The sequence below is a fragment of the Diadema antillarum genome, unplaced genomic scaffold (genome assembly GCF_040938485.1).
Source record: "Diadema antillarum isolate AM-2024a unplaced genomic scaffold, OU_Dant_1.0 seq00000442_RagTag, whole genome shotgun sequence".
NCBI lineage: Eukaryota > Metazoa > Echinodermata > Echinoidea > Diadematoida > Diadematidae > Diadema > Diadema antillarum.
In genome coordinates this window covers 309,353-321,028 of record NW_027271417.1, presented here as the reverse complement: position 1 = coordinate 321,028, position 11,676 = coordinate 309,353, and the positions used below count along the sequence as shown (strand labels likewise).

Sequence of the window (11,676 nt, the reverse complement as noted above, 5' to 3'; positions counted from 1 at the left end):
TAGAGGGTATATTGTTCAGCTATTTCCTTTTTTTCATTTTGATGTTGCTTGTGCCTCCACAAATCTATTGAGAGTTGCAGTAATGATAGCAAAGGTAGAAGTATTACCAGTAGTAGATTAAATAATATTAGAAACATTTTCACATGAGCTTCAATCTGCTCAAAGATACATGTACTTCTGTACAGGGGGGTGGATAAGCTCTTCCACCTCCCTGTTCTGTACACACTTCATGACAGCAAGCAATGGTCAATCCAATATGTGTAGGTGCCAGGTCTACTGTATCCATGAACATATAAACTGGAGAGAAAACAAATGCTTTTGCTCCGTCGCTAATTCATTATACTCTTGAAAACGACTGCTGGAACGAACAACCTGGGCAGTATGCACAGATATGTGGATGGTCAGATCCATGACCTCATTTGCATATATGTGAAGACTCAGTTGCGATCAACTGTGATAAGTTTGCACTCTCATTGGCACATGTGAGCTTGATCCACAAGAGGACACGCTGGTTGGCAAACAGCACACTGGCCAAACGTTGTGCAGTCAAAAATTGTGTTCCACCCTGTCCAGGCCTACTTGTGCTCTATCCTGAGAAGCTCGACTTCAAAGATGAGTTCTGAATTGGGCGGGATAGTAAGCTGACGTCAAGGAATACAATCTCATGTTCACATGTGGCATTTACATCATATTGGACAGCACTGAATGTGTTACTGGAATACATTTCATGAGCTATGGATACATAATACACGCCTCAAAGAAAAATGCAATAAGTGGCCCTGAAGAGGAGGAGAATATATTACTGTACAGTTGAACCTCTTTATTGAGAGAGGTAAAATATTACAAAACCCTCTTCATATAACAAGGTGATTTTGCAGGTCCCAACTGTTTGTATTTCCTTGTTTTTGTACTGTAGCATACATGTAGTAGGAGAACTGATACAACAGGGTATTGTTTTGGTTTTTAGGGCCTCATTATGATGACATTCCACTATATTCACATCAAATATAACCATCCTATATGCAGGGTTCCACACTAACTGTTTTATTTGGTGGCCCGATGGGGCCACCAAAATCATCAATTTCAAATTTTGGTGGCCCAAGAGAAAAATTTGGTGGCCCCCCAAAAACAATAAAATACATTAAAATTCCTGGGTGTTTTTTTTTTTGATAAGTCAAATATTTAAGTTTTATCATAGTAACAATTGGAAGCTGGACATATCTATTCATAAATAAACCTTAACAAACTCGCAACACTCACAACACTCACTCTCAGGCACTCATTCAGTCCTTTTCATCCATCTTTTAAACAGATTTGACTGCTGAATTATGTCAAGACTAAGTATGAATATTCATTGACAGGCATATGGGTTGCAACATCTTAACATAAATAAATGACACTTTTCAAAAAAATTTGGTGGCCCGAGGCGGGCCACCAAATTTGCCCTTTTTTCAAATTTGGTGTCATTAGTGTCGAGCCCTGCTATATGATATATTGCATTACACTATTGTACAATAACTTCAGTCCAGTCAATGGATGGACAATTTCAAATTTCTGGGTTCCCCCTCCACTTTCGGAGGGCAAGACAATAGCTACATTTAAGAACAAGCAAAGAATGTGATATAAAATGTAACTGTACAAAGCATATCTTTTGAAAGGATATACTCCTGGATAGCCCATTGTACCATAACCAAAGTCAGGTGAACACGTAAGGATTGCCTTTTCTCCGACTGTCATCTGCATGTGATAATGGAAGAACACAACATAATATACGTTGTAACTTGTGTCATCACACACACAAAAAAAGCATTTACTCCACGAGGATGACTAATATTCTATGTAGACACAAATGTCTGGAGTGCATGCAGTCCATTAAAATTTAACTGAAGGTTTAGCAGTCAGTAACTATGGCACTGCTTGATCGATTTAGGCATGTAATGTGACAAATTTTGTATTTCCTGCAGAAAAAGTATTTTCCAGTATATTCTCAAATGCATTCTTGAAATGATTTCTGAACAGTGTTCCTTCATGACAGAAAAAAAAGAGAAATACAAGAGCTCACAATTTTGTATAGCACCAGAGCTATCTATTCCAACAATGGCAATTGACAATGAAGTAATGACTTTGGTAACACAGTATTGATTTTCTTTGTTTTGTATCGTTTTGTTCTACTGTGAGATGCATTTTAATCCTTAAAGGGCGGGGGGATGGGGGAGAATCTGCCCCCTCCCAATAATTCAGCAATGCGGCAATGCGGGAACACCTCATCATGAAGCTTCTTGACTCTTTTCTTTTTCCAATACTCAAGCAACTTTTAAGACCAAATTTGCAACATCCATGCCTACTGCTATGAAGAAGCCACACCCATTCTCCTACATGCCTTCCACCAAATATGGGCCCAATTTGTAACTTTGTATACATTTCCTATAGAAAACAGTGCTCTGTCATGAAAGTCATAGAAACCTTATTTTCCCCAATATCTATTGATTGATTAATTTTATGCTAATCATGGTAGAAAAGTGGTGAGCACAATTTTCGATGAAAAAGAAAACAAACGAAAGTGACGAAAAAAAAACAAGAAAATACATATAACGCAGGACAATATACATATGAATTGAAATTACTTTTGGAAGTGTTTATGATGAACAATATTGTTGAATACATCTTATATGTCAAAACAGGATAATTCAAGCCAAATATAGACTCCCAGTGCTTTGAATCAGTGTTCAGTAGATTAAAATAAGATCACAGGCTAAAGTTGCAGAATTTCACACAAAGACAATTAGAAATTGAAAAGTGAAAAAAAAAAATGTAACAATTTTCTAGTAGATTAGGGACTGTGCAGGCCAAATCAGCCCCTTCCCTTCTTTGCTTTAAAGATCATGCCAGATGTACAACAAAGTTATGATGCATATGTACGAGGCTGCCTTTTTTTTTCATTTTTTGCTCTCCTCAACATACATTTTTGAGATGTGATGTTTCATCACGCAAAAAGCAAAAATATTATTCTTCATTCCGATAGCTCTGTCAGCATGAATGTAATATAGTACAGAAATGCCAACCATTCCTTTTTTTTTCATGAATAGCAAATGGTTACAAGTACATGGGCACAGTACAGCCAGCCAGTCATACTGAAAGTGATCAGTTGAAGTTGTTGACAGTAAATGAGTGACTGAATGCACACTTGTTATCTGGATAAAGTGCACACAGCAAAGTTGTGTGTATTGTAACCGTCAGACGGATGCAATGGTGCAAAAGTATGAATTGACCATAATCCTAGCATGGGAGTTGCCGTAAATTGGTGAAGTCAGTAATGCAATATTCCAAATTCCTCAACACAAAAATTGCACATTTCAAAGCGACATCGTGCCAAAGTATTTTTATCTCCATATCACATAATTAATGAAGATAAGTTTAAATCATTGCTTAAAACTTATCTATCAACTCAATCTTAATTCCGTTGTTTTTGTTGTTATATATGAACAATAGAATTATTGGTAACTATATGCTGTATTCTAATCAATTTTTTCTGCAATAATGTGCTAAGAAATGTCAGTATTGGGCCCTATCAACATGTTATTTATCATTACTATCATTATCATTTTTTTATGAGCAATCAAACAATCAGACAGCTATAATCTTTTGAAGTGTTGTACATGTACAATCTGACATGTGTATGGTTGATGGAGAGAGTTTTGCAGCCACACAGACTACATTACCTTTGCAATGCCTTCGTCCATTCCTTTGACAACCTCCTCTGATCCTAGAGTGAACTTCAGTGGCTGACGATCTCTTGAGGAATCAAAAACCTTGCCAGATTTAAGTTTTCCTGAATTTTCGAAACAAGCCATATCATAGTGATTTGAGTACAAAAGAAAACATTGTAACATCACAGAAAAGCAAAGCAATTGGCAAGACCAGTATTAATAGATCTGATATAAGTGGTTGAATTAATGTTTCATCTGTACTGCTAGCCATGTTAGACAGGTGGCCATTATCACCCAGTCTTTAATAGTTTTTCAGGGGGAATTTTCAGTGGCCACATATGACAGGTGGCCATAATAGACAGGTGGCAGCTAAGGCAAGCTTGACTGTGCTTTGAGGTAGAGTGTTTGGAAAGATTTCTGTATGTCCCCCCCCCCCTCCAATTTTGTCACACCACTCTACACTTACCACGCCCCTGTTGGCTAATGCATGGAATAGTTCCCTGGCACCACTTGCCAAATGTGCATGTGCATGCATCATGCATACATTGTACCCACATTTGATGCATGCATCCCTGCATAAGTTTAATAGCAAAGGATAGGGTAGCGCAGAGGGGTATGGCAAAGTTGGTGGGGGGGGGGGGGGGGATAAATGATTTCAACTAAAAGTATGTAAACAGTAAATTTATGTGAATATGATCATCTTATTATTGCAAATATTGTAATATTCTCTTTGACCTTTGCAGGATGAAAACACATCTCTTCCACAATCTGTGAATGCACATGTCAGACAAAATTTGGTTGAATATGCATGTTCTACATACAATAACATCACATGCATTTCATTTTATAAGAAACTGAATTGGTTTGAGTGTATGATGCATGTAAACCTTTGGAATCAACAACCGTAACAATACTATTTGTGGAAAGTCAGATTTAAAATTAACTGCATGTACAATGTATATCCCACTATCCTCTCTAGTTATACATGTACATTGTAGATGTTGTATGACTTGTTCTTTTTTTTTTCAGTGACATTAAGAACTGTAGTTGTCTTCTCGTACAATGTTGGCAGCATTGAAACTTTAATAATTGATAACTTTTCTATACACTGCTATGGTCAGATTTTCTTCAAACTTCATTGATGTGTTCTACTAACATGACTAATGAGGGGTTGCTGCATCCACTCAATCCTTTGGAAACTCAAGAGCACTTGAAAAATGATGTTTATTATTAAAAAATTGACATATTACAACTTACCAACATAATGAACAACACATAACTGCCCCTTCTTTGGATGTCTGTCCCCTGTAAATGCACAAACACAGATATAATTACATAAATACAAAACTGTGTCAATATGTGGCTATCCTGGGTTTTAGGGGACTAAATTATTTTATAGGCTTAAAGGGATGGTACAGTATTGGTGGAGATGAGAATTGGGGCTTTTAACTTTTTGCGAGATACCAAGAAAACACATATATGATATAGTACAGAGCATACCGTTTTAAGAGGAATTTAAAGTTTATTTGATGAAAATCGGGTTTGGAATGGCTGAAACGTCCAAAAACAAAGTAAAATAAAGCGATCGTAATAAAGTGTGGGTCCCACACTTAAATACTAGAATCACTCGTTTTGGGATATCTCAGCCATTTCAAAACCAATTTTCATCAAATAAACGTTGAATTCCTCATAAAATTACATGCCCTTTCATATTTCATAAGAGGTTTCTCATTATCTCACCAAAAAATGTTAGAAACCTAAATTAGGTCTCAACCAAAACTATACGATCCCTTTAACTTCAGCACAGCCCCTAACCTCACCCGGGGGTGCTCCTTTACACTATGTCTATAGTTACACTGTCATGGGAGCGCCCTGAGTCAACAGAGCTAGAGTGGTATGCGTGTACGACTCTACGAGGAAAAAAGAAACACAAATTCAAGCACCTCTAAAAGTGTCCTATTTTACCGGCAAATGTCTTACTTTTAAAGTACACATACTAGACCTAGTATGCATTCTGTACCAAGATATCTAATTCATGTATTTGTACCATTTGTGGACTTGCTAATTTTCAAATTGAACCATGGTCTTGAAAAGATGTTTTTCTTTAGTTTGAATTCATCTCCATACCTCCCGTTCATTCTTTCTCTTTTGATGCGACCTTTATTTGCGTGGCGTGGCACTTTGTCTTTGGGCATTGGCGAAATGCTACAGGTATTTACAGCCTTATTTAATAACACTGCACTTTTCGCACACTCAATGATTATCACTGTAGAAACCTACGGTAGATAGACTAGACCTAGGTCTATTAAAATGCCGCTGCACGTATTGTTTCTTTGTCAAGTAAACGCAGTCATATCACACCTATCCTGAAGAGTCTTCATTGGTTGCCTGTACAGGAGCGTATTCGGTTTAAGATACTTCTTTTGGTTTATCATGTTATTGAGGGAACAGCTCCTGATTACAATGTTTGTTTGTTTCGTCAATACCAACCTTCACGAACTCTTCGATCCTCAACTTCAGGTCTCTTACATATTCCGTTTTCTAGGAAATCTTGGGGGGAACGAGCTTTCGCTCACGCTGGACCAACACTGTGGAATTCACTTCCTCGTGAGCTGAAAGACTCGAGCTCTATAACATCTTTCAGGAGTAATTTAAAATCCTATCTGTTTAGCAGTGCATTTTGAAGACCAGTGTCTTTTGAAGACAGACTTTCATGTCTTTTTTTTCTGCTTCTTCATCCTTCTTCTATTACTGTGATGTAGAGTAAAATATCCCGTTTGCGGCAGTTTAAGCATTGTTCAGGGTTTTTCCAACTTGTAAACAAATCAGGCAAATTATTTTCAACCATTTCATATATCATAGACAAGATTATTCATTAACGCAATTGTTTTCATGAAAGAAATTTACCATTGACCAATGCAGTTTTCATGATTTACCAGGGCAAAACCCGGCACAATTTTCGCCGATAAGGGCGATATGCGACGTAATATTTCTGCTTGCGGCACGATGTACAATCCTTATGCAATACGTGCGTGCTCCGCGATCTTTAGCTGAACGCCTTCACATGTCTCGCGAACATTGCGTAAGCGCCAATTCCCATTGCGAAAGCACGTGAAAATAGCGTGCGCACATGCATTGGCCGCAAACAAGTTCGCAATTCTGGCGGTGTTGTTGTCTTTCTCGTGTTTTTCTCATCTTTTTTCGATGGTAACATCCACTTTCCGAAAAAAATGGCGGCCCACATCGGCTCGCGAAAGTTCTATTTTACGTGAGGATATGTTTTCAAAATCCATGAACATCGAGAAAACGACAAAAAATCCAGTTTCTTGGACCATTGTTTCTTAACTGTTATGTTAAGAAGTACCGAAAATTTCAATTTGGATGCGATATGTTGTCATTTACTGTAGGTGAGAAAATTTCACTTTCGTCAGAGATCGTGCCCATTTTATCGGTTGATTTTTGTTGATTGCTAGTGTGTTAGTATATGTGTAGTGTGCATGTAACAGTGCAATGCTGTGTTTAGCTGTATATTACTGTGTATGTTGTACCTGCCGCGAACGGCTGCACGGCCGCTTACTGACGCAGTTACTCTACTTGTATTTTCAATCTGTTTGCTTTGATGTACAATTGTAAAGCGCCTTGAGCATTTAATCAAAGTGGAGAACGGCGCTATAGAAATTGTATGTATTATTATTATTATTATTATTATTATTACAAACGTTAGATAGACCAATCAGTGCGTAATGACTGATAGCGACCTGTACTTACAGGAAAGTGCGTGTGTAGGACTGAGCTCATCCCCATACACGATGGGGAGGTTTTTTTGTATTCTATTATATTATAGGGCAGTTTCCCTCAAGAAAGTGGACGATAATGGACGGTACTTGTCACAAAAGACGGCCTTACAAATTTTACAGACACATGTCTTAAGATACTCACCGTCACCAGGCTTAATTGTTTGAACTTCGACACCCATCTTGGCCTTGGTCAGGATCTCTTTCCCATCAATGGCTCGACGTACATGTACAATGTACCAAAGATCTGAGTATACTAGTACAGTACATTCAACATTGTACGTCTACGTCTACCTACGTGTGATAAGTATATCACGCGTACGCGCCGTGCCGTGTAACGCGCCCGCGCGAGTGCGTTCCACTCACAGTGCAGAGTTCTGTGGGTCCACTGCGACGACCAAAGAGCGTAGTAGTGTGCCAAGAGGGTCTAAAGCCATGGAGCCCAGCAGCGGCCATTTTAGGAAGCAAACCGCTGGATTATCGCGAGCATAAAATTATGCATACGTGACCTGTGAGTGAATTCTGCCTCCCTTTAATTTTCTCCATATTCTTTTTTTTTATAGCTTTTTCAACAGCTTTCTATTATATCCACTCTTTCAATTCAGTTTTCTTGCTTAGGCTTGCAATTCTATGAAGTTTCTCGTATTATTTTCATACATATATTTTGATAATTTGGTTACAGCTCTATTCCTCATGACATGGTGAAATATTTGGACACTTTTCTATTAAAAAAAGAAAGAAAATCTTCATATCTCGATGATTATGAGGAGGCAGGGATTTTTTTCAGCTTTCTCTTTTTTTATTTCAGGTTTTTTTTTTCATTTCATAATGATGTTGGACATTATGAGTGGTGTTTTGGTTGAGACCTGATTTCAGGTTTCTAACATTTTTGGTGAGATAATGAGAAACTTCTTATGAAATATGAAAGAGCATGTAATTCTATGGGGAATTCAACGTTCATTGGATGAAAATTGGTTTTGAAATGGCTGAGATATCCAAAAAAGACGATTCTAAAAAAGTGTGGGACCCACACTTGGTTACGATCGCTTTGTTTTACTCTGTTTTTGGATGTTTTTGTCATTCCAAACCTGATTTTCTTCAAATAAACTTTGAATTCCTCTTAAAATGGTACGTTCTGTAAAGTGTTTTCTTGGTATCTCGCAAAAAGTTAAAAGTCCAATTCTCATCTCCACCAATACTGTACCATCCCGTTAACATGTTTTCCAATATGATTTGTAAAAATGGTATTTCCCGCTCTAACTGTGAATACATATGCATTAAGTTTGTTATATCTTTATTTTTCAGTGGGATTTGTAAAAGAGTATAGCAACACATGGTGCATATATGTATTAGATTTCATCTTTCTAACTGATTCATTTCCTATTCTGTATATGGTACAATACATAAACATTATGGTTCATTGGATTTCATTCATCTTTCTGACTGATTGATTTGCATGACACCTTTTTCGTTAGTATTGCATAATGCGTTGCCATGGCAACGGCAAATTCTTAAGAAATATTACAAAATGTTGCTCTTTGAGCACTTGGCTTGAAATTTGATACAAGTGACCACTATACATAGATGTGCAAGCTTAACCTTTCATCCTTGTTGAACATTCTGTTGCCATGGTAACAACATTTTTTCACTAAGAAGAATACAAAAATACTATCGATTCAGTTAACTTCGTCAGTCTTTGAGCACTTGGCTTGAAATTTGGCAAATGCAATGTGACGGCTATGGTACGTAGATGTGCAAACTTAATCTTTTGTCATTGTTGAACAATGTGTTGCCATGGTAACAGTATATTTTGAATGAAAATCATACAAAAATACTATAGATTCAGGTAACTCAGTCAGTCTTTGAGCACTTGGCTTCGAATTTCAACATTTGGCACATGTGACCGTTATAGCACGAAGATGTGCAAACTTCATCTTTCGTCATTGTTGAACAATGAACAACACCTCATTTGTTTCTAAGATATTGACTTGTCATATGCATCTCATGCTGTTTCTATGAGCCCTGCTGTGGTGTGTGAGCCATTAGTTCATGTTTATTTGTAGAACTTATGCTACATAATATTTCACTACTCAGCAAGAAATAATAGATAGGAGTATCTGAGCACGGCATAGGGTAAATCGGGTGTATTCTCTCTTTTGTTTTCCAGTGTTGCCCAGTCCGCAGGGAGTGTTAAAATGCAAAGTTTTCATCCAAGTCAAGACTTTTTTTTTCCATTTCCCATACTAGGGATCTCTGCACTCAGCACATCTTAGTAGGCCTACAATGTATACACTGTTGATAAAAAGAAGTGCACAGCAGGTAATGGCTGAAGAAGGGAGTTTCTTAATGCACAATTTTATTATGCCCTTGCCTTTTCCTTCAAAGGGTCCTGAGTCTCATTTCATTCATGAAAGATGTTCAGATAGCAAGTGTTGCTAGAATGGCATCTTCTTGTAGCAACAGCCAATCAGGTACTCTTGCCGATCATTGCCATGACACTCGCCATTGCAGCAACGAGTTGCTCTGATAGCATTAAATCATTTTTTAAAATTAATTGATTGATTGATTAATATTATTATTATTATTATTATTATTATTATTATCATTATCATTATCATTATTATTATTATTGTTGTTATTATTATCATTATCATTATTATCATTATTATGTGTAGGTCAGTTGTAGCACAAAACATTATACCGTTACATACTGTATAAACATTTGCAATAAAGCCTAAAATATAAGGAGATATCACGATTTTTCCCACTGAATCATAACTGAAGATGGTTTAGTCTATAAATAATTTCATCATACCTATTGTTCACATTTTGTATTTTTATCAATACTACATTGATTATAATGATTACAATTTTTACACTGGTTGTTTCTATCCCTAACTCAAATTTTAGAACTATTTTGAAAATTAAAACTGGGTTTTTGTTTCACCTGCAAATAGTTGATAATACGTTTAAGATTCATAACAATGGCAGTCATGTAATTCATTTTGTGTAAAAGTTTTGGTCTTAATTGTTACTGTCGATGTAACCCCGGGACGCTCCGTATACACAGTTACACACTGTGCGTGTTGGGGCTGGTCGCAGTTACTGTCGATGGATGTTTGGATTATGATAATACATTGGCAACTTTACAAGTGATTTGTGTGTGTGTGTGTGTGTGTGTGTGTGTGTACCGTAACAGCTACAAATATTGTAGTTTTGATTTACTGATGATATCTCAGCCATTTAAAAACCGATTCTCGGCAAACAAACTTTGAATTCCTCTTAGAATTGTGTACTCTTCAATAATCAAGTCCGTAAGTGTACCCCTCTCATCCAGCGGCGCGGATCATCCATCATCAAAGTCTATAAATAGACCTATGACGTCATACAGCTAGAGTCTGCTGTCACTTCGGCGGATATGGGCGTGATTGAAGGGGACATCAAAGGTTTTTTTTCTTTAATTCCATGTAATCCATCTGATTTTCCTGAGAAGCAGGTGAAATGTACAGTACTTTTGACTTTTCGTTATTAGCCTTACAATGATACCGTTTCTGCCATTTAACATAGGTCAATCACTCCAGAATTTAACTGCGACAGCCGCCACTGCGTGTGGCGGCTGCGCCGTGCTCCCATAAAAGATCTTCATGTTGAACAAACGGGTGCCTTTGCGGCGCTATATTTCCTTAATTTTTCAACAGAAACTACTAGGAATACTTACATGGGTCGATGAAACCTAAATGACTATCATCGGCGACTGTTTGATGCATTTCATTGCTTGTGATGCACAAAATGATGTCTTATATGCAGCTCACCGATGTTCACAGAATTCACAATCACTTGCACAAGCGCACAGAATACTTAGGAACTAACATAAGCGAAACTGCGGGGAAGCCGCCAGGACCGCGCCTGGCGGCGCGGTCTCCGGGGCTATCCAGAATTCATCTGAGCAATGAATGACCGACAGGAGAAATACAGTCCCGTATATTCAATTTCCAGTGTGGTTTTTATACCTAGTCTAATAACTGCCGAGTGCTAAGATTTACTAGAGATCTACTAGACTAGACCCTAGTACTAGACTCGAGTCTAGTACTCAGTGTAACGTTAGAGTGCTAGGCGTTAGTAGTAAATTTACTTCACCGAAAGATCGGTCTGTATCTGGTCGTCGGGGAAATGTT

The 11,676-nt window shown here is 37.5% G+C and overlaps 1 protein-coding gene across 1 annotated transcript; it reads right to left on the bottom strand.

Moving 5' to 3' along the window:
• Window positions 1-575: 575 nt before the first annotated feature.
• Window positions 576-7,701, bottom strand: LOC139732646 (peptidyl-prolyl cis-trans isomerase FKBP1B-like). The gene is made up of 5 exons (XM_071643503.1): window positions 7,647-7,701; window positions 4,965-5,012; window positions 3,720-3,829; window positions 1,664-1,737; window positions 576-636 (listed from the first exon to the last, which is right to left on the bottom strand). The coding sequence occupies exons 1-5, from the start codon at window positions 7,681-7,683 to the stop codon at window positions 576-578; spliced, it is 330 nt and encodes a 109-aa protein (XP_071499604.1). The 5' UTR covers window positions 7,684-7,701.
• Window positions 7,702-11,676: the final 3,975 nt, after the last annotated feature.

Coding starts and splice junctions, on each gene's coding strand:
- LOC139732646 (XM_071643503.1), bottom strand. CDS start 7,683: ATGGGTGTCGAAGTTCAAACAATTAAGCCTGGTGACG. Junction 3,830..4,964: donor ATGTGTTGTTCATTATGTTG/GTAAGTTGTAAT, acceptor TCGAAAATTCAG/GAAAACTTAAATCTGGCAAG. Junction 637..1,663: donor ACAATGGGCTATCCAGGAGT/ATATCCTTTCAA, acceptor ACGTCAGCTTAC/TATCCCGCCCAATTCAGAAC.